Source organism: Bubalus bubalis, chromosome 7 (assembly GCF_019923935.1).
Source record: "Bubalus bubalis isolate 160015118507 breed Murrah chromosome 7, NDDB_SH_1, whole genome shotgun sequence".
Classification (NCBI taxonomy): Eukaryota; Metazoa; Chordata; class Mammalia; order Artiodactyla; family Bovidae; genus Bubalus; species Bubalus bubalis.
Window position 1 is genome coordinate 97273430 of NC_059163.1, and position 23146 is coordinate 97296575.

The 23146-nt window shown below is 39.4% G+C and overlaps 1 protein-coding gene and 1 long non-coding RNA gene across 3 annotated transcripts in view; both read left to right on the plus strand.

Annotated features, from left to right (window-relative positions):
- The window catches only part of MANBA (mannosidase beta), a 125775-nt gene that overhangs the window by 13411 nt on the left and 89218 nt on the right, over positions 1 to 23146 (plus strand). For both annotated transcript variants that reach the window (XM_044946167.2, XM_025290371.3), the window contains exons 3-7: positions 662 to 767; positions 2755 to 2925; positions 7594 to 7717; positions 18498 to 18673; positions 19731 to 19841. In XM_044946167.2, coding sequence (XP_044802102.2) covers positions 662 to 767; positions 2755 to 2925; positions 7594 to 7717; positions 18498 to 18673; positions 19731 to 19841 — 688 coding nt within the window. The remainder of the gene's footprint in view (positions 1 to 661; positions 768 to 2754; positions 2926 to 7593; positions 7718 to 18497; positions 18674 to 19730; positions 19842 to 23146) is intronic.
- Positions 12423 to 14475, plus strand: LOC123334500. Its single transcript, XR_006552474.2, has 2 exons — positions 12423 to 13567; positions 14146 to 14475. It is a non-coding gene; the product is annotated as an uncharacterized LOC123334500 (long non-coding RNA).

Here is a 23146-nt window from a genome sequence, read left to right on the forward strand (position 1 = left end):
TTATTGCTGAATACTAGTTTATTGTATGGATATACCACATTTTATTTATTTTGTTCTTTAAACTCTTGTTTCCTTCTTGAAGTCCTTCCTTATAACATAAACTCTGATATCACTTGCGGTCATTCATCAAGACTATATCACAAAGTAGAAGAGATTGAAAACTTCCTCTTTGTTTCCTGTGTTTTAGGCTTGAATGCTAAACAGATTTCAGATTCCTTAAATTCAGAGACTATTTTAGTTCTCTGTAAGGCTTAGCAGAGTACTGGGCACATAATATTTACTCACAGATATTTGCTAGTTGGTTAATATGTTCTCTTACCATCAGTAAATGTAATAGTTTGTGAAAATGTTTTGTGTCTGTTATCAATATTGAACTTGATTCAAATAAGAACTTTGTGAAGTTCTAGGGGAAAAGTCAATGCATGGAAATTAGAAGTCATGGTCATGATTTGATAATGATTGAAATATTATCAAGAAAGTTAAACTGGATGACTCAACATAAAAATGTATTAAAGCAGTATTTCTGAAAACTTTATTGAAAATTGCCTTCCAAGAATGTATATTTTCTCTGAAATATTTATTCCTTTCATTCATAATTAAAAAAGACTAGTTATCTAAGTTAATGTTTTATTCATCTTGTTGTAAAAATCTCTTTTTTTAGCACATGGAGTAAAGTAAATTTGGTTTTTGAGGGTATCGATACAGTTGCAGTAGTCCTGCTCAACAGTGTTCCCATTGGCAAAACAGACAACATGTTCAGAAGATACGTAAGTACATAATGACATCAGGTGAAAAAGAACCACTGTATTTGTGTTCATTGTTATGACGAGCAGCGAGAACAAGTCCTTTGATGCAATGGGTAAATTACTTTATCTCTCGTTGCCGTATTTGTTGAATGATGAAGACACTCAAGCCCTATAAAATTATTGTGAGGATTTAATGAGTTAATTGTATGAAACGATTGGTTTAGTTTTTGGCACATAGGAAATGTTTGAAAATGCTGTTCCCTTCTCTGTTGTTTGGAATCCAGAGTTTCAAGGGAAATGACAGCTGACAAGCCATTTTTAAAAGGAAGTATTCCTTCCTTTCTGGAAGTGTTACCTGAAGAGATTGTATCCTGATCTCCCTTCCCTGTTAAGGGTTGACTTTTCAAAACAAAAATAACTTATGACTTAGAAACTACATGCTATGCATACCAGAGGGTCAGGTTATTATGAAGTATCTAGGAAATACTTGGCAATTCAAAGCCATATGTAAATAGCAAGAGCAGACTTTCCAGGACTAAACACAGTCTCTGTTTGCACTGTTGGCCTAGGACCATCATCTCTCAGTAAAAATAGCAGGAGAAAACCTAGAAATCTACGTTTGGGTAGGAGAATGTGATCAGTTATAACTAAAAGTTGGCAACTAAGTTATACAAGCTGGATTTAGAAAAGGCAGAGGAACCAGCAGTCAAATTGCCGACATCAGCTGGATCATAGAAAAAGCAAGAGAGTTCCAGAGAAACATCTACTTCTGCTTTATTGACTACATCAAAGCCTTTGACTGTGTGGATCACAACAAACTGTGGAAAATTCTTCAAGAGATGAGAATACCAGACCACCTTACCTGCCTCCTGAAAGATCTGTGTGCAGGTCAAGAAGCAACAGTTAGAACTAGACATGGAAGAATAGACTGGCTCCAAATTGGGAAAGGAGTATGTCAAGGCTGTATATTGTCACCCTGCTGATTTAGCTTATATGCAGAGTACATCATGTGAAATGCCAGGCTGGATGCAGCACAAGGTGGAATCAAGATTGCTGGGAGAAATATCAGTAACCTCAGGTATGCAGATGACACCACCCTTATGACAGAAAGTGGAGAGGAACTAAAGAGCCTCTTGATGAAAGTGAAAGAGGAGAATGAAAAAGTTGGCTTAAAGCTCACCATTCAGAAAACTAATATCTTGGCATCCTGTCCCATCACTTCATAGCAAATAGATGGGGAAACAGTGGAAACAGTGTCAGACTTTATTTTCTTGGGCTCGAAAATCACTGCAGATGGTGATTGTAGCCATGAAATTAAAAGACACTTGCTCCTTGGCAGAAAAGCTATGACCAACATAGACAGTATATTAAAAAGCAGAGACATTACTTTGCCAACAAAGGTCCATCTAGTCAAGGCTATGGTTTTTCCAGTGGTCATGTATGGATGTGAGAGTTGGACTGTGAAGAAAGCTGAGCGCCGAAGAATTGCTGCTTTTGAACTGTGGTGTTGGAGAAGACTCTTGAGAGTCCCTTGGACTGCAAGGAGATCCAACCAGTCCATTCTAAAGGAGACCAGTCCTGGGTGTTCATTGGAAGGACTGATGCTGAAGCTGAAACTCCAGTACTTTGGCCACCTCATGCGAAAAGTTGACTCATTTGAAAAGACCCTGATGTTGGGAGGGATTGGGGGCAGGAGGAGAAGGGGATGACAGAGGATGAGATGGTTGGATGGCATCACCGACTTGACAGACATGAGTTTGAGTAACCTCCGGGAGTCGGTGATGGACAGGGAGGCCTGGCATGCTGCAGTCCATGGGGTCACAAAGAGTCAGACATGACTGAGCAACTGAACTGAACGAAGTTATACTATCTTGGAGAAGTTCTTTCTTCAGCAAAAAGGCTAGACCTAAAGATTTCAATTATTTTATGCATCTTTCATACATTCTGCCTGTGTCTAAAATTTTATACACGAGGATGCTTTCATATTCGTTCTTTGTGTTTAATTTAGAGCTTTGATATTACACATACGGTCAAAGCAGTGAACATCATTGAGGTGCGTTTCCAGTCACCAGTGGTATATGCAAACCAGAGGAGTGAACGTCACACTGCCTACTGGGTGCCCCCCAACTGCCCTCCACCTGTGCAGGATGGCGAATGCCATGTCAACTTTATTCGCAAGGTAAGGCTCTCACGGTGGAGGGGCGTGAGCCTTAAGGATGGGATGATGGTATATGAAATGCTTGTTTGAAGACTCCAGTTGTATTTCAGAAGATGGGCATCTCTCTCCTGCCCCTTAGTGGGATTTATAGTGAAAATTAGAAATAAGAACCAAATGTTATATGAATTTTTGAGGAGAACTTTTCTTTCTAGGTTCCCTTCTTGAGGAGTACCTAAGAACTTGGATAACATTGGAAAAAGAAGAAAGATAGGTGACTGATAATGCACCTTGACAGTTTCTATTTTGGCTCTGCCATGAGGCTTGCAGGATCTTTGTGTCCTGACCAGTGATCAAACCCATGCCCCCTGCAGTGGAAGGCCCGAATCCTAACTACTGGCCTGCCAGGGAATTCCCCTTTTCAATTTTTTTTTAAAGCACTTAAGCTTATCAAGCTTTACGTCAGACTGCAGGGTTCATATTTATGAGCAATAGTTGTTACTAGCCTTCTGCACCTGTTAATGCATTTGTTGATGTGTGATATTTTCCTGCAAGGTTCTCATAACATCTAACAAAAGATAACAAAGCCACAGGTGATTAATTTCCTTTGAGTCTGTTCTCAATCTAGATGACTAATACAGGGATGAATTAGTATATTATGTCACACTTAGTTTTTAATTTTATTTTTATTTTAAAATAGTTTAATTGTGGTAAAATACACATAACACAAAATTTACCATCTTAATTCTTTTAGGTGTACATTCAGTAATATTAATTATATTCACATTGTGTGAAATCAGTCTCCAGAACTGTTTCATCTTGCAAAACAAACTCTGTACTCATTAAAAAAACAACTCCCCACTTTCCCCCAACTCTCAGCCCCTGGCAACCACCATCTTTCAGATTCTAGGAGTTTTAATCCTCTAGATACCGCATACCATTAGAATCATACAATATTTGTCTATTTGTGACTGACTTAGTTCACTTAAACAATCTTCTATAACCTAATTTTGGACATACTCTCATCACTGTTCTAGTCTGTGAGTTAAAAGTGATTCATTGGGTCATATCATACTCAGATATCAATATAATGTCTTCAAGGTTCATCTATGTTACAGCACATCCCAGAATTTCCTTCCTTTTTTAAGGCTGACTAATATTCCATTGTATATACATACCATGGGAGCCTAAAGCTCATTGTGTCCAACACTGCACCTGGGATCTGAACCCTGCTCCCAGGGCTCTCTGTCTCACTGAATGGAGTACCATTTGCAGCAGTTGCTCAAGCCAGAAACCTCAGAGTTATTTTTGATACCTCCCTGTCTCTTTTTTAAAAGAGACTCAGAAGTCCTGTTGATGATGCAGATGTTACCTTTTTAGTAGTTACTGAATCTGCTCATGCTTCATCTCTACTCCCACACTTGGGTTCCATCTGTTACCATTTCTTGCATCAAGTATTGCTCTGGTTGCACAACTGGTACCCAATGACCTCGTTTGCCTCACTCCAATTAATTTGCCCAAGGAACAACCAGAGTGTTCCTGTTAGATAAAAATCATTGCGGCACACCCCCACCCCACCCCCCTTGAAACTCTTCAACAGTTTATCATTGCTTTTAGGCTAAAGTCCAAAGTTCTTAGCTAAGTTTGGCCCATGTGCCCACTGTTTTGGTCTTCTGCTTGTCTCTTCCCACTGTTTTCATTTCCTGGAATGCACCATGTTCTCTAGCATCTTGAGGCCTTCATACATGCTGTTCCTTCTGAAAGCATGCCTTCACTCCCTCTCCCCTAAACACACTGAACAAGTGGTACTCACCTTTCAAGTCTCTATTTAAAAGTCACTATTATTCAGGGGAACGTGTCTTGACACCATTATATGTTCCCTGGCTATTTCCTTTATGACTATTTGTTCAATTTGTTTCCTTTATTTTCCTTTGTGACTATTTGTTCAGTGCCTGAATCTCTCGCTATATACTGTGAGTGCTGTAGAAGGACTGTTTCTGTCTGGTATGTTAATATACTCCCAGGCCGAAACATAGAGAGCACTGCACACATATTTTTGAATAAGTGAAAACTTTAATTTGGAGAGATTATATGAATTAGAGTGATTTGTAACCCTTGCTGGGGAAAATAATCTGCCTTATAAGATGTTGAATAGTTTTGCCCTCCTCCTTCTCTCTATCCCTAATAAAATAATTACATATCTGAACTTAAAAACCCTGCAGTAACTATCCCCAAGATGGTCTTCATTCTGAACATGAGATTGTTAAGTCCTGATTTTATGCGGCTACAGATGCTGTGAAGTGGTTTTAGTTCTTTGTTTTTCTCTGTAATGGAAACTGAATCTTCTCTGTTACAGATAAGTACAGAACTTAGGAAATAATATCAAATGCTTAAATGATAACAGTGTGGCCAGATCCTTAAGCTCTGTTCTGCAAGCACACCCTTCAAGAAGATCTCAGTACTTCCTCTGGTGCTTGTTCTCTTTTAAAAGCTTAACTCAGCCTCACACATTTTAATTGACTGTGGTTTGGAAAATTTTTTCTTTTCTTTTATGAAGTGGAAGTTAGAAAAATTCTGCTCTGGTTACCTGTGTCAGTGTCTGAAGTCTTTTTTTTTTTCTTTTCTTTTTTTAATGAAGTGATGAGACTGGATGCCATGATTTTAGTTTTTGAATGTTGAGGGCTTTTTTTTTTTTCATTTTTCTTGCTATTTTGTTTTTTTCTACTTTCAAAAATTTATTTATTTTTAATTGAAGGGTAATTGCAATAGGTGTCTACATTCTGAACTTATTATTTCTGGGATGTAAGTTCTAGAACATAGGACTTCTGAATTCATCCTAGAGGAAACAGGGGTTTGCAAGTCTAGCCAGAGTTTCTTGTCTGTTTATGTATATTTTTATCTTTCAGTATGTTTCCTCATTTTTTATAGTTATAAGGAAAGTTATGACTAACCTAGACAGCATATTAAAAAGCAGAGACATTACTTTGCCAACAAAGGTCCGTCTAGTCAAGGCTATGGTTTTTCCAGTGGTCATGTATGGATGTGAGAGTTGGACTGTGAAGAAAGCTGAGCGCCGAAGAATTGCTGCTTTTCAACTGTGGTGTTGGAGAAAACTCTTGAGAGTCCCTTGGACTGCAAGGAGATCCAACCAGTCCATTCTAAAGGAGATCAGTCCTGGCTGGACGTCATCACCAACTCGATGGACATGAGTTTGGGTGAACTCTGGGAGTTGGTGATGGACAGGGAGGCCTGGCGTGCTGCAGTTCATGGGGTCACAAAGAGTCAGACACGACTGAGCGACTGAACTGAACTGAACTGAATAGTAGTAGGTTCAGAGATATTTTGAAGAAATTTAAAGAGTATCTATTGTGTTGCTTCAGTGTAATATGCTTTTGAAGGATAAATGTAAATAATTAGATTTTATAGTCTTGTAAGTTTTCTACCAAATTTAACTATGTTGCCTAGGTTGATCGAGTAGTTATTGTATTAAGTTATCTGTTGCTATGTAACAATTATTCCAAAATTTATCAGCTTAAAACAAGATTTGTTATCGCAGTCTCTGTCAGGAATGCAGGTGTGTCTTAGCTGGGTACTTCTGGCTCAAGGTCACTCATGAGGTTACTGACGAACTCTGGACCAGGGCTGCAGTCACTTTAAGCCTGGGTGAGGCCTGCCTAAGCTCCACCATGTGCTTATTGGTGGGCCTGAGATGGGCCTCCAGGCTCACTCATGTGGGCCTTTTCCAGAATTGCCTCGCAGCGTGGCAGCCAATTTCCCTCTTGGCCAAGAGAGAGCTGAGTGAGCACCTAAGACAGGAGGTACAGTCTTTTATAACCTACTTTTGGACATGCTCTCATCGCTGCTGTATTCTGCTGGTTAAAAGTGATTCATTAGGTCATGTCATACTCAAGGGAAGGGGTTACACTAGGGTGTGAATACCAGGAGCTGTGCATTGTGGGTCATTTTAGATGCCGTTAATTGGACACACACACACACTATCATGGACTGAATTCTGTGCCCCCAACCCCCAAATTTATATATTGAAGTGCTGACCCTCAAGAAGTTCAAAATTTCTCCCTGTTTGGAGGTGAGAACTTTAAAGAGGTGATTAAGTTAAATGAGACCATTAGGATTAGTCCTAATCCAGGATCATTCCCTGAAGCTCATACAGTAAAGAATCTGCCTGCCATGCAGGAGATCAGGGTTTGATCCCTGGGTTGGGAAGTTCCTCTAGAGAAGGGAATGGCAATCCACTCCAGTATTCTTGCCTGGAGAATTCCATGGACAGAGAAGCCTGGTGGGCTACAGTCCATGGGGTTGCAAAGAGTCGGACACAACTGAGCAACTAACACACACCGTATCATTGATGTGCTTATCAGAAGAGGAAATTTGGACATTAAGGGTGTATGTGTGTGTTCACAGAGAAGGCTGCTAAGGGCACTGTGAGAAGGCGGCCGTCTGCAAGCCCAGGAAGCCAAACCTGCCAGCACCTTGATCTTGTACTTCCTCACCCCTAGAACTGTGCAAAACTTAATTTCTGTTGTTTAAGGCACCCAGTTTGTGGTATTTTGTTATGGCAGCCCTGGCAAACCAATATACACATACGTACTATTTTAAAAGAAAAGGTTTTCCATAATGTTTAAGTCTCATGGTAATTAGAGTCTATCTTCTTTTTTTCCCTTGAAATTACAGATGCAGTGTTCCTTTGGTTGGGACTGGGGACCTTCTTTTCCTACCCAGGGCATCTGGAAAGATGTTAGAATTGAAGCCTATAATATTTGTAATCTGAACTACTTCATGTTTACCCCCATCTATGGTAAGCTAAGAGCTGTGATTTTTTGTTTTTCTTTTCTGAGCCTCCTCTGTATTATAAACATTGGCTTTATAATTTGAATATATACAAATATACAGTTGACCTTGAACAACATGGGTTTGAACTGTGCAGGTCCACTCATATGTTTTAATGAGTTTGTTTTAATGAATACTACAGTCCTGCATCATCTAAGGTCTGTTGAATCCATGATTCAGAACTGCAGATGCGGAGGGCTGACTTTGAGCATCAGTGGATTTTGGTACCTCCAGCAGGTCCTGGAACCAATCTGTTGTGGTTAATGAGGGACAAGTGTACTTTTCAGAGACTTAATTTTAAAAAATTTTTATGGCGCATTAAGTTTAGAAAAGTGAAAAATATGTACAAACCGATCTGTCATGAAAATTTATTTTCCATGGAAAAACCCAAACGAACTTTTTTGGCCAACCCAATATAAAGCAGGTAAGTAGGTGGGTGGGTAGCTACCTTTTAATATATTCTGAAAAATAAAAAAAAAATGAGAGGAAGAAAGAAAGGAAGGAGGAGAGAGGGAGGTGAAGAGGGAAGGAAAGAAGGAAGGAAGGAACTCTGTTTTCCTAGCTATGTATTCTTTCTTAAAAGAGTGGGTCTGCTGGCTTGCACTCCTTTTTGCTTGCCCCTGTAGTCACTTTCAGAACTCTATGGTGCCGAGTTCTTGGTTTGCTTAAATCACTGGGCTGACTTTCTATCACTGCACATTTTCTCCTTTGAAGGCCATGACATACCAGCCTCGTTAAAAGTTGAAAGTAAACTGGAAGGCAAACAAGGCATTAAAGAAACTTGGGTAAAGGTAAAGAACACTGCTTTTTCTTTTGGAAACAGCATTGAAAAAAACCTCAGAAATCTCACAGATGTCAACAAATTGGTTGAGTGCTGGTCAAATATTTGTTGAGCTCTTTGCTCAGCACTGTGTATGTTTGGCTTAGAAAAGAAATATAATGTGTTTACTGACACTGCAAGTTGGTTGTGGTGTGGAGGGGAGAGATAAGCAATTATCAAACCAGTATTGTGTTGCAGTCTTCGGGATGGCAACCCCAGTAGTTTGGAAAATCAGAGATCAGAAGATTTGAGAAGTTAGAGAAGTCCGGGTGAAGGTGGAGGCAAATGGGATTTTAAATGGTAGCTCATGATGCTCAGTCCAGTTCACTGCAGGCCTAACTAGACGTCGTTTATATGCAAGGATGTGGCGCAACATCAAGAATTCTGGTGTCTTTAGGGCCCGTTGACCCTAGATTGCTCCACATGGAGCCAAATCTGTGTTTTCTGAAGGCAGAAGATGAAAGCTCATCAGAGATGGTTGATAATTGAGGAGGCTATTAGGTGCTGCTGGCATTTTTAAATGTTAAAAAGGCATTAAAGGCCCTGATGTAAATTGCACATATAAATGTGGCTATTTAGAGCTTTCTAGTTTAGTGTTTCTCAAACTGTTCTTCAGAGACTCAACCCAAACTGAGCCTTGCTATAAAACCAAATACATAATGGTTCATTCTCCCCGACCCCCATCCATAATTTTTGTCAGGTATATATAATAAAACCTACTGTAAGAGAGGGGCCTGATTTCCCCAAAAGTTATTTATTCAATAGCTTAAAGTTTAATCAGAGTTTGGGTGGTTAGAAAAAGTGCTCTGAGTTCCAGTATTCTGATACCTGAAAACATTTGAGTAGCACTGCTCTGCTGTTGCTGCTGCTAAGTCGCTTCAGTCGTGTCCGACTCTGTGCGACCCCATAGATGGCAGCCCACTAGGCTCCCCCGTCCCTGGGATTCTCCAGGCAAGAATTCTGGAGTGGGTTGTCATTTCCTTCTCCAATGCATGAAAGTGAAAAGTGAAAGTGAAGTCGCTCAGTTGTGTCTGACTCTAGCAACCCCATGGACTGCAGTCCACCAGGCTCCTCCATCCATGGGATTTTCCAGGCAAGAGTATTGGAGTGGGGTGCCATTGCCTTCTCTGAGCACTGCTCTAGTTTAATTTAAAAGCTTGAATATGAACCTAAATATTTCTTTCTGATTGTGAGTCATTAAGGTTCAGTTTATTAGCCATTAGTGACTAGGATGAATTTTACTTGAATTAAATCAATTTAAGTGATGCTTAAAATTTAATTTAGATTCACTGTAATTAATTAATTATCCACATCAAGTACATTTTTGATGTCTTATGACTACAATATATTTTGTACTTAACAAAGAGAAAAATATGTTTCCTGTTCAGAAGATGTGTCCTATGCATATTAATCAGTAATTCTTATATTTTTGATAAATTCAATAGATTTCAATTTGGTTGCTTGATGTAATAGAGAAAATGGAAGCATAAACTTACAAAGCATTAGGAGAGAAACTTCCTTTAGGAGTTTTCCCAGAATTTTTTTTTTTTCAGTTTGTATTTGGAAGATAGCAATCATCACTGAAATCAATAGAAAATGAGAAAAAACTAATATATTTTGGATACTTTCTCATTTATTTTGTACACACTTTGAAGCAGGATTGTGAGAGTTACCAAACATTTTTTAACAGGAGTAATTCAGAATCTAAAGTAGATACACATTATTTTTATTTAAATCAAATACCGTATTCGTTTTTCAAATACCGTATTCATTTTTAAAATTGAAGTGTGAAATGAGGTTAATCAAAATTAATGCAAGCAGTGGCTAATCTCTGTATACTAATACTACAGATAGTTCGTATTTAATTCTTATAAATGTATATATTGAGCTTATATTGATTGTCTCTATAATAAGGGAAGAAAGCAAATAAACTAATCTAATATCTAGTAATTTCAGTCAATTTATTATGAAAGGCTAAACTACTTTGACTTTGTGGCACTTTCTGCTTTCTGCCTGTTGCGGTTAGATGAAAATAACTTTTTGCTTTTCCAAATATTCAATTTATTTCTTTATTTAAAATTAGTGTGCTTACCCCTAAAGATCAAATGACCAACCATAGTTCTCCAATTTAATTATATAAATTATATAAAGTATGACAGAAAAAAGCTATTAGACTTTAAAAATTAACTTGAAATTTTTATTAATTAATTTTCTTTAAATATATATACACACATATATATATTTGTCTCTTTCTACATTCTTAATTTTTTATCATAGTGCACTTTTCAATATCCTTTGGTCATTTGTTTGATTTCCCTCGGCTTCCTAAATGATTTTCAAGTATTCTTAATGTTTAAGGTAATAAAAACAAATTTGTTTTGACACTGAGGTCAAAGGAAAACAAGAGTTTCTTTCATTGTCTCTTAGACTCTTATTTATCTAGGTTTTAAGAGATACTGATGTATTGATATGATTTTTTTTTAAAGTTTATTAGAAAATATTTATTTGAATGCATATATGTGTGTGTGAGACAGAGACATATATTCATATATTGATCATCTCATATTTGTAACCTGATGTAAATTGTTCATATTAGGCCCTAAAATTTATTAGGGAGGGATGGTTGTTTACTTTTATGAACTTTCCATAAGGTTACGTAGGCATTTTAAGTCCAAAAGATAATGTTCTCATGAAACACTTCATTGTTTAATCTTTTGTTACCACAGTTAGAAAAAAATAGTGCAGAGATGTTTTTTGCCACATGTAAATCTTCCTCTTGAGCTGAGGTGAGCTCTGGGTCTTTGACCTGTGCTTGGGCACTTCTGTTCCTCAGAGACACTGTCTTCCCGACCCTATCCACATTTACTTGTTGCCTCAGCCTAACGCACCCCATCTCTTCATTCTTGAAGACCGAGCCTTTGCATTGGAGGAGTGGGCCCAGCTCCTAGCTAGGCTCTAGTCTGCCTAACAGAGGCCTGTATTGAAGGTCACTGCTGCCCTTTGCTTACAGCTTTCTACAGAGCATATAATATTACAATGTAGCAAAGATTTGTCCATCTTGCTCTGCTGTCCTTTAGTCCATAAGTTGTGTCCCACTCTTTGCCACCCCATGGGCTATATAGCCTGCCAAGCTCCCCTGTCCATGGGATTTCTCAGGCAATAATACTGGCGTGGGTTGCCATTTCCTTTTCCAGTGGATCTTTCTGACCCAAGGATCAAACCCACATCTCCTGCATTGGCAGGTGAATTCTTTACCACTGAGCAACCTGAGAAACCTGTCAGTCTTGCTTAGTGCCTTGTTTATTGCATACATTTTCGAACGCAAGCATGTGTTTTCTTGCGTTCATTTTGAATCACTTTTCATTACCCATAAAATGACAGTATTCAGCCTTGAAAATATATTTATGGGTAGGTAGGTTGTTTGAATAACCTCCTCTGATTATTGTTGTGTAAGTCAATTTTTTTTCTTCTCTAGAACTTACCAGTTTATCCTGGTTTGGTGTTGGGGTGGGGGAAGATGTTGCTTTGTGCCTGTTTTGTCTTGATTTCATCTTTGAGGATTTTGTCCTGCTGAGTAGGCAAGGAGATCTCGCTGCTTGGCAAAGAAGGGGAAAACAACTATTTTAACTACGTAAGCCTGCTTTTTGGGTAATACAAGCTATACAGCTCTTTGAAAAGCAGCTACTGAAGTCTGTCCTGTAATTCCAGCAGAAGGATGGGAAAATATCCTATGTCTGAGTTTAAACATTCTGAGGCTTGTTGTCATTGCTGTTCCTTCAGGTGCACAAGACTACCTGTTCCCTGCAGCTCTGCATCACCTGTGAAAGACGCAAGCTGCAGCTCACAGGTAGAGAGAGGAGCTGGGAGGAGCCAGCAGGGCTAATGAATGCAGCCATCTTTGAAGAGCTTCCCCCTCAGTGAGATTAAGCATCTTTTTCATTTTACATAAGCAGTCTACCAACGTTGGCAGATCCATCCCATGCTAATCTGAGTGTGCTTCCATGTCCCTACTGGTTCTTAACCCTCCCAGATGCCATCCTGTATTCTTAACCCTGACCTTTTGGGTATATTTTGTTTCTTTGGGTAGACCCAACAATTTTGCTCTTTGTGTTTGGCGTATAATTTATAGTGCCTGTCAAGATTCACAGACCGTAATTATTCAAGAAGTATATTTCCACTGTTCGGCAGAAATGCCCACATAACTAGTGTCATGCCTTTGTCGTGCAGTTTAGATTACAAAGATGGTATTCTGACAAATAGAGGATCTGGGCACCATGTAATTATGCATTTGGTGGAGGGTCAGACACATTCTTTATGTTTGTAGATTTCAGTGTTTTTTCTTTTTCTTTTTTTTTTTTTACAAAGATTCTTACATTAAGAGGCTAACATTCTATTGTACACCCTTGAAGTGCTTTTTTTCACATGTCACATATTCACTATTAGGACTTAGGACTCAGAAGGGCAAAAAGCACATTTGCTTTTGTTCCTCCTCAATGTTCAGTTCCGTTCCGTGTGTGCGTGCTAGCGTGCTTCTCTTTGATAGGCACCTCTGTGGAGAGGCAGCAAGACTGAGAGCACTGGGGTCAGGAACCCTGGGCCCTTGTCCTGTCCACTGGCTCAGGGACTTTGAGCTAATTCTGCAGTCAAGGCCTCAGCTACCACGTCTACAAAGTGACTAGTAGATCACCGTGTTTCCTCCGCCTCTAACATTTCACAGGTTCTTTCCCCCGTGTTTGTAAATTACAGCACTCATTATAACCTAGTGAGAGCATATGTGTGGAAGAACTCAGGTTTTTTGAAGCTAGATGCATGATTAAATGAAGATATTGATACTTGAGGCTTAATTACAATCAGTTAAAGCAAGGCTTAAGGTGTAGTTCTGAGAGTGTCTTTCTGGTAGTTACAGACGCATTTGTGTGTGTGTTCAGTTGCTCAGTCATGTCTGACTCTTTGCGACCCATGGACTGTCACTAGACTCCTCTGTCTGTTTGAATTAAGGTAATTCAGCCATCTTCCTATTTTTCTACTTCCATGGCTTGTTTTCTTTTTATTTTCTCTTAGACAACGCAATAAAGCTTTTTTTCCCCTGACCACATCTTGACAAAAAAGTGTACTACATGGGAGTGTAAAAGCAGCTGGCGCATTTTAGACTTTTAAGTATATATATATATATAGTTATATTTATTTGGCTGTATTGGGTCTTAGTTGCGACATGGGGGGTCTTTGTTGTGGAGTCTCAAGTTGTGGCCCGTGGGCTCTGGAGCGCAAAGGTTCCATAGTTGCAGTTCACAGGCTTAGTTGCTGTGTGGCATGTGAGATTTTATTTCCCTAACCAGGGATTGAACCCGCATTCTCTGCATTGCAAGTTGGATTCTTAACCACTGGACCATCAAGGAAATCCCATAAACAGTTTCAAAGGCTAGTGTTTTGGCCACAACTGCACGCATTGGAGTTGTCCTGAAGATTGCTTGTATGAAGCAACGGCACACATTAATCTGGGCTGTGTGGCTGGTTACCCTTTCTGCAAATTCCTGTTCAAGTGACTCATGCTAATGTGGTTGGTTCGTTGTTTTTAGAAACCTCACACTGAATCAGCCTTCGAAGAACTTGAGAATGAGTCAGTGGCCAGAACCGTGTTCTCTGCCGTGTCCGGGGTCGCCTGCCTGCTTGAGTTTGTGTGGAGCAAACTGTAAACTGCAGTGTCTTCTGCGGGGAGCGGAACATCCGCTAGGACTGCTGGGGCTGCGGGCCAGGGAAGGCCTTGGTTGTAGAGAGCGGGCATGTTGGCTCCACCCTGCTCTGATGATGAGTTCCTGTCCTGTTTGGGCCCAGGGTTGATTAGTCAGGGTGAGGAAGATTGCAAAACTTGATGTAACTGAGAAGGAGACCTGGGAGGGGATTTTGAATCATGTACTAACCCTTCTTCTTTATTCCATCTAGTACTTTATCCAGTTTTGAATTGATCTTGCATCAGATTCAGGAGAGCAGGGGGTGTGGGGGGTGATAGGTATCCTTTAGGGAAGGAGAATTTGTTACAAGAGATATGCTAGGAAGCTGTGTTCTAGAAATGGGTCTTGATTTATAAGAGGGAGCGTTCCTTAACTAGATGTAAGATTACACATTATAAAATTAGCCAGTGAAAAGAAGAGACCGGGTAGTAACAGAAAATTATTGTTTAAGTGTGCTTTATGAACCTAAACTACTGAAATTTTCCATGACTTCTGGTGGGAAGGGTGGCACTCCATTTGGAAGATGAGAGAGCAAAATGCATTGGTGTAGGGTTTGGTAATGACAATAGGCTTGTAACTCTTCATGTTGGGTTTTTAATTTCTGAGCCTTAGTTTTTTCATTTTGTGGCATTCAAGGAAATAATGGGATGAGCTCCAGAGGTGTGATGGTTTATTTTAGAACTTTCTGTGTTAGAAGCAGTAGACACTGGGCAATTTTGCCAGTAACCTTTGGGAGTTACCGTTACAGCTGGAGGCAGTTAAAAGCAGCAGATTCTCTGTTGAAGAAGTGATAGGAAACAGCTCAAGAGCCTGCTTGACCTTAGTGGTTATTGGTTGGTAGGAGGGGCCTAGAGAGCAGAACTGAAATCTGTAGGTGGAAGGAAAAGTGGATTTGAGATCAGTGCAGAATGACTCCACTAGTCAGTCGGTCAGTTCATTCGCTCAGTTGTGCCTGACTCTTTGCGACCCCATGGACTGCAGCACACCAGGCTTCCCTGTCCATCACCAACTCCCAGAGCTTACTCAACTCATGTCCATTGAGTCGGTGATGCCATCCAACCATCTCATCCTCTGTCGTCCCCTTTTCCTCCTGCCTTCAATCTTTCCCAGCATCAGAATCTTTTCCAGTGGGTCAGTTTTTCATACCAGGTGGCCAAAGTATTGGAGTTTCAGCTTCAGCATCAGTCCTTCCAGTGAAAATTCAGGAGTGATCTCCTTTAGGATGGACTGGTTGGATCTCCTTGCAGTCCAAGAGACTCTCAAGAGTCTTCTCCAACACCACAGTTCAAAAGCATCAATTCTTCAGTGTTCAGCCTTCTTTATAGTCCAACTCTCACATCCATACGTGACCACTGGAAAAACCATAGCTTTGACTCAGAGGATGTTTGTTGGCGAAGTAATGTCTCTGCTTTTTAATATGCTGTCTACATTGGTCATAGCTTTTCTTCCAAGGAGCAAGCAATCTTTTGATTTCATTCCTGCAGTCACCATCTGCAGTGATTTTGGATGTAAAGTAAAGTCTCTCACAGTTTCCATTGTTTCCCCATCTATTTGCCATGAAGTGATGGGATTAGATGCTGTGATCTTAGTTTTTCAAATGTTGAGTTTTAAGCCAGCTTTTTCACTCTCCTCTTTCACTTTCATCAAGAGACCCTTTGGTTCCTCTTTGCTTTCTGCCATAAGGGTGGTGTCATCTGCATATCTGAGGTTATTGATATTTCTCCTGGCAATCTTGATTCCAGCTTGTGCTTCACTTCAAGGCCTGAAAAAAGGGAGCCGGGAGTTTTTGTCGTTACACATGTTAAAGAAAGATTAGCACGGCATTTTGGGGGATATATTTTAGGATAGAGAGCAGCAAGCTTTTCTGTAAAGGGTCAGATAGGGAGTATTTTAGTGTTTAGGTTCACGTGGGCTTTGTTGAATTGACTCAACTCTGCCTTTGTGGCACGAAGGCAACTGAGAGCAATTTGTGAGCAGTGAGCATGGGTGCTGTCTGGACTGCTGGAACAAAATACTGAAGACTGGGCAGCTTCAGCCACAGAAATTGATTTCCCACGGTTCTGGAAGCTGGAAAGTCGAAGATGAAGGTACTGGCCAGTTTGGTTTGTGGTGACAGCCTGCTCCCTGGCTTGTAGATGGTAAACTTCCTAGTTATGTTCTCATGTGGTGGTGGGGGGTGGGGAGAGAAGTGGGGAGATGGAGGGAGAGACGGGCAGGAGAGGGAGATGGAGGGAGAGAGAGACAGGGAGGCAGAGACGTGGAGGGGGAGGGAGATGGAGAGAGTGGAGACAAAGAGGCATGGAGGGGGAGAGGGAGACACGGAGGGAAGGACATGGAGGGGGAGAGAGACATGGGAGAGAGAGACAGAAATAGGGAAGGGGTGAGAGACATGAAGCGGGGGAGGCAGGGGAGGGAGGGAGGGAGAGGGAGAGAAATTGCTCTTTTTCTCCTCTTGTAAGGTTACCTTCTTATCAGAATAGGACCCCACCCTTATGAACTCATTTAACATAATTACCTCCTGAAAAACCCTGTTTCCAGATGGAATCACATTAGGGGTTAGAGCTTCAACACATGGAGTTTGGGTGGGAGAAATGATACAGTTCAACCCATAGCAGCTGTGTTCCAATGGAATTTTTTTTTTTTTTTATCCCCGCCCCCCCCAATGGAGTTTTATCTGTAGAAACAGGAGGTGGTCCAGGTTTGGCCCAGAGACCGTAGTTTGGCAGCCTGTGGTCTAGAGAAATCAAACACATCAGAAAGTAGGCTAGGTGATCTGTCAGCGCACTGCAACAGTTTTGCAGATGTGTGCTGCTTTGCTCAAAGACTCAGCCAGAGGACATATTTGAGGTCTGGCATAGCTTGCCATCATGTTCTCCTGTATAATAAAACCCTCTCCCCACTGTAAAAATCCTGAACACCACTAAGATATGGTTTGGGTGAAATTATTTGGGTGAGAGTGGCCGCATTTAAGGGTTAAGTGTACAGTCTCTAGTTTTAGACTGTCTTGGTTCACATCCAAGTTGTGCTGCTTACTAGCTGTGGGACCTTGGGTAAGTTATTTAGCTTCTCTGAATCGGGTTTCTCATTTATAACATGATAATAGTGGAGTTTACCTTATAGCAATGGTACGATGCGTAAATAAGTTAATGCATGTTGGGGGCATAATGCAATGCCTAGGTCATAGTATGTTCTTGGTAAATGTTGTCATTTCTTGAAATAAGAGATAGTAAGGGCTTCCCAGGGGGCACTAGTGGTAAAGAACGTGCCTGCCAATGCAGGAGATATAAGAGATGTGGGTTCAATCCCTGGGTTGGGAAGATCCCCTGGAGAAGGGCATGACAACCCACTCCAGTATTCTTGTCTAGCGAATCCCATGGACAGAGGAGCCTGGTGGGCTACAGTCCATAGGGTTGCACAGAGTCAGACCCAACCGATGTGACTTAGTACGCACACAAGGGAAGCCAGAGGCAATACGATTAGGAGCTAAAGGTGAGGCAGGTGTCAAAGATTTAGGGATATTTTAGAAAATAAATAGATTTGGATCAGATTGGAGTGTGTGCTTCCATTTACAAATGATTAAAATGTGGTAAAGGGAATATGAATACTTTTCGGAATAACCTTTTAGTTCTCCTGTTCTTGTATCATCACACTTTTGTACTTATCCATAGCCCATTATTCTCTTAGCTCATAGGTGCAGGGGCCGTGTTTGTTTACCCTGGTTGCTACTTAAATCCTATCACTTAGCAAAGTACATGGCATATAGATGGTTCTATTTCTTGGATTAATAATCTACATTTAAAACACATCTTTATTTTTTGCACATCTGATTAATTCTAATACAACTAAGTTTATAATTTATTATATGGCTTAAAAACCCTTAGTATTTTTACTTTATAAAAAGGAACAAGCAAGAGTTTATCAATCTTGAAAGACATATACTATCTATTCACTTACAATTTTCTATTTATGCCCTGTTTATAAAGTTTGTGTGATTTACAATTGTAATAGTTTTGAGAAGTATATACAAAAAATATAACTTTGGTTATTCTTCTTTAGAATGAAGGATTAAACATTAAAACAGTTTTCACTGAACTCTTGATCATGATTGTGTTTGTGGAGCACTTACAGTTTAGAAGCTGCTGTGGTCTTTTTTCAATGAATTCTACATAATATATATATTTTTTCTTTTTATACCGTAGATAACTATATGAAGACATGGAATCTTAAAATAGAGTCGTCTTTTGATGTTGTCAGTTCAAAGCTGGTTTCTGGTGAAGCGATTGTAGCCATCCCTGAACTAAACATACAGCAGACAAACAACATTGAACTTCAACACGGGGAAAGGACTGTTGAGCTCTTTGTGAAAATCGACAAGGTGAATGCCAGCACTTTCTGAGAGGCTACAAGATGGAAAGCCATATTGTTAGAAAGAAATGCTTAGAAAAAAGGAACTGAATATTAAGGAAAAATGTGCCTTTTCCATTTTCTCCTTTACTTTTAACCTGTTATATATTTTTTGTGTGTGCTATCTAAGGAATGATTTCTTCCAATTTTAAGATTAATAAAATGGAGGTTATGTGATTAATATGGCATCCTCTCCTCTCAAGAAGCCGGGTGTGTTATAGTTTAATTTTTCTGCAGTATTTGCAGTATCCTAAATCCAAAATGCATCCTAAGCATCATATTTGAATGCTGTGATTATTTTTGATACTGGTAAACTATTTTGAATATTGGTGCTTATTCTGAATACAGAATTCTAATTCTCAACTTATAATCTTTCATGAGTAGAAGTGGACTGGATTTTACTTTCTCTTTTTCCTTTTCTTTTCTTGCAATTGACAATTGTGAGCTGAAAAGGATGGAGCAAATCAGCATTCAGTAACTGTTCAGATAAAGTAAGAACTCAAAACACTTTTCTAGTTCTGGGCTTGAAAGAAGAGTTCACCTCAAAGTCCAATTCTAAATGTTAAGAATGTAGAATAAATGTCAACTGAGTGTTGGAATGAGGATGAGATGGTTGGATGGCATCACCGACTCAATGGACGTGGGTTTTGGTGGACTCCGGGAGTTGGTGATGGACAGGGAGGCCTGGCGTGCTGCGGTTCATGGGGTCGCAGAGTTGGACACGACTGAGCGACTGAACTGAACTGAGTGTTGGAATGGGAAGACTTGTTTCTCTGAATGCCCACATTATTTTGTTCTTTTTGTTCTTTCTCTTCCCTTTTGATATAAATTAATCCATGCTAAATTCCCAGCATGTCGTGTTTTTTAAATATTATCTGTGGATTGGTATAATTTGACGTGAAACAGGGAGGGAGATATTGCTCTGTGCTTGACTATGAGAAGTTGCTGTGATGCTCTGAATTACTGTATTATTTTGCTGAAAATTCGCCACAGATTACTTAGACAAACTTAATATTATTTTTTAAAAGGCTGTTATTGTAGAAACTTGGTGGCCTCATGGACATGGAAACCAGACTGGGTACAGCATGACAGTTATTTTTGAGCTGGATGGAGGCTTACGTTTTGAAAAATCAGCTAAGGTAAGCAAATACTTTAAGACATTTTGTAAAAAAAAGTATATTTTTTGTTAAAATAGAAATACAGATCTTTACAGAAATAGAAGAAAACAACAAAACTTCTGTAACCCCACCACTCAGAGATAGTTGCTAGTAATAGTCATATGCATTTAAAAGCTTCTAATATGTGTGTATTTATCTTTTTAATGGGCCAGACATTGCACATTATTTTATTTATATTCTACTATGCTTTAAATTGTGCTTTATGCCAACATAATAGATATATGTAATTTTGTTGTTATTGTTTAGTCAGTCCAACCCCATGGACTGTAGCCCGCCAGGCTCTTCTGTCCATGATATTCTCCAGGCAAGAATACTGGAGTGGGTTGCCATTTCTTTTTTCAGGGGATCTTCCCGACCCAGGGATTGAACCCATGTCTCCTGCATTGGTAGGTGGGTTCTTTATTGCTGAGTCACAGGGAAGGCATATATAATTTTACAGCTCAAATATTACTATAAGTTTCATATGAAGAATAGAATCCCTTATCCATCCAACCCTTTCTATTTCTGTTTTCTACTCCTCAGAATCAATAATTTTTAACTTTTACTTGTATATTCTGCTGATTACTTTCATTTCCTCAAATAACCTGCTTCTACCAGTATTTCCTAATTTTTCAGTTTTCTATTTTATCTATGGACTTCAGACCTAGAGGATGAGGAACCGACATTATTCTCTCTGATGACCTCCCTTGGCCCCCAATATATCCATCTTGCCTCCCTCTCCCTCCCAATGTAGTCATATGGCCATTTTTTGTTAGCTCAGTTTTCAGTGTTTATACTATTATGTTATGAAAATGCTCTTCAAACTTGAACCACATGGTGTCCTAAAATTATATTTTCTTTCTTGTGCAATTTTCTGTTTTCCTTACAGTTAATAATTGCCTCATGTTTCCAGTTTGTTTTTTTTTTTTCTTTTTTACTTCCTTTAAATCATATACAAACTCTCGAATATACCTTTTAAATTTAGTCACACTCACTTGGTAACAGTTCTATTTGTTGTTTATTATTACTATTATTATTATTTTTTTTAGTTTTGTTGTATTTTGAAACTCTGTCTCCTAGAGCATTTTCTCTTCTCCCTGATCTTGCTTGTTTACTGTCTAGACCTTCTATTTAACTGCAACTTCATTTTATTATCATTCTAGAAATTCCCTTCATCTGTCTTCTAGGAGTTCTGAGTATTTCCTTCATCTTTCTCTTGGATTGAAAATAGAATCCTGATTCTTTGGACCCATGTTTCTTTCTCTCTCTTTTTTTTTGACTCTCCACTTTTGTTAAAACACTTTCTTCAGTAGAGTCCTGAGAATGTGTTGTAGATAAAGGGTAATTACATTCTAATTTCTGTTTTCTTATATAGATCTGTTTGTGTTTACTTCTGGAAGCTTTTAGGATTTTGTTATCTTTCATCATCTAATATTTGAAAATTCGAAAATGAGTGGATTTTTGTTTTTGTTGTGCTGGTTGTCTCATGGGCTCTTCTGATCCTGAAACTCAGTCTGGTTTTGTTTTATTTTTCTGGTACAGCTATTAATCAGAATGGACCTCCTAGAGTGAGAAATATTCTTAGATATCCCCTTCTTTATCCCATCTTGTCTTATTCTGTGTTCTGGGAAATTTACTTGATTTTATCTTAATTTTTTAAAACTTCTCATTTTGTGTTGGAGTATAGCTGATTAACAATGTTGTGATAATTTCAGGTAGACAGCAGAGGGACTCAACCATACATATACATGTATTCATTCTCCCCCCAACTCCCCTTCCATCCATGCTGCCACATAATGTTGAGCAGAGTTCCCTGTGCTATGCAGTAGGATTATCTTAAATTTTAAAATTACATATATTTTGTTATCACTTTAAAAATGTCTAAAAAGTTTTGATATTTAAAAAATGCATCATATTTATATTTCATGGTTATAGTATCTTCTTATTTCTCTGAGAATTTTATTTATTAGTTTTGAAGCTCTCTTTGCATTTATGTTTACTGCATTCTTTTATTTCTTTACTTGTTTTAGGCTCTTTTATATTAGAGACTTTTCTGGAGTGTCAGTTATTCTTGATATGGATTCATTCTGAAGATTAAATCACAAAAATGCAGACGAGAAGACCTGTGTGAGCCTCAGTGTTCAGTATTCAGGTGGAAATCAGCTTTATCATGTGGTGATGCCCACGTGTGTATAGCTATAGATCTTCCGTGTGTGTGTGTGTGTGTGTGTCTGTATCTGTGTGTTTAGCTTTGCCAAGTGAGGACATTCTCCAGTCTTGTGTCTGGGGAATATAAAACAGGTTGTTATCATTCAAAGAGTCTAGTGGCAGGAGGGGATTAAACTTCTGACCGTCAAATGTAGTTTCATCAGTCCACCCCCCTCTCACGACGTGCTTTGTATCCTCAGGCCTCTCTGAGCTTTTCAGTTGCTCAGTCGTGTCTGACTGTTGGCAACCCCATGGACTGCTGCATGCCAGGATTCCCTGTCCTTCACCCTTTCCCAGAGCTTGCTCAAACTCATGTCCATTGAGTCAGTGATGCCATCCAACCATCTCATCCTCTGTCATCCCCTTCTCCTCCTGCCTTCAGTATTCTCAGCATCGTGGTCTTTTCCAGTGAGTCAGATCTTCGCATCGGGTGGCCAGTGTATTGGAGCTTTAGCTTCAACATCAGTCCTTCCAATGAATGTTCAGAGCTGATTTCCTTTAGGATTGACTGGGTTTGATCTCTTTGCAATCCAAGGGACTCTCAAGAGTCTTCTCCAACACCACAGTTCAAAAGCATCAATTCTTCAGTGTTCAGCCTTCTTTATAGTCCAACTCTCACATCCATGCATGACCACTGGAAAACCATAGCATTGACCTTTGTCAGCAAAGTAAGGTCTCTGCCTTTTAATATGCTGTATAGATTTGTTACAGCTTTTCTTCCAAGAAGCAAGAGGCTTACAATTTCATGGCTGCAGTCACCATCTGCAGTGATTTTGGAGCCCAAAAAAGTAAAGTCTCTCACTGTTTCCATTGTTTCCCCGTCTATTTGCCACGAAGTGATGGGACTGGATGCCATGATCTTAGTCTTTTGAATGTTGAGTTTTAAGCCAACTTTTTCACTCTCCTTTTTCACCCTCATCAAGAGGCTCTTTAGTTCCTCTATACTTTCTGCTATAAGGGTGCTGACATCTGCATATCTGAGGTTATTGATATTTCTCTCTGCAATCTTGATTCCAGCTTGTGCTTCCTCCAGTCCAGCATTTCACATGACGTACTCTGCATATAAGTTAAATAAGCAG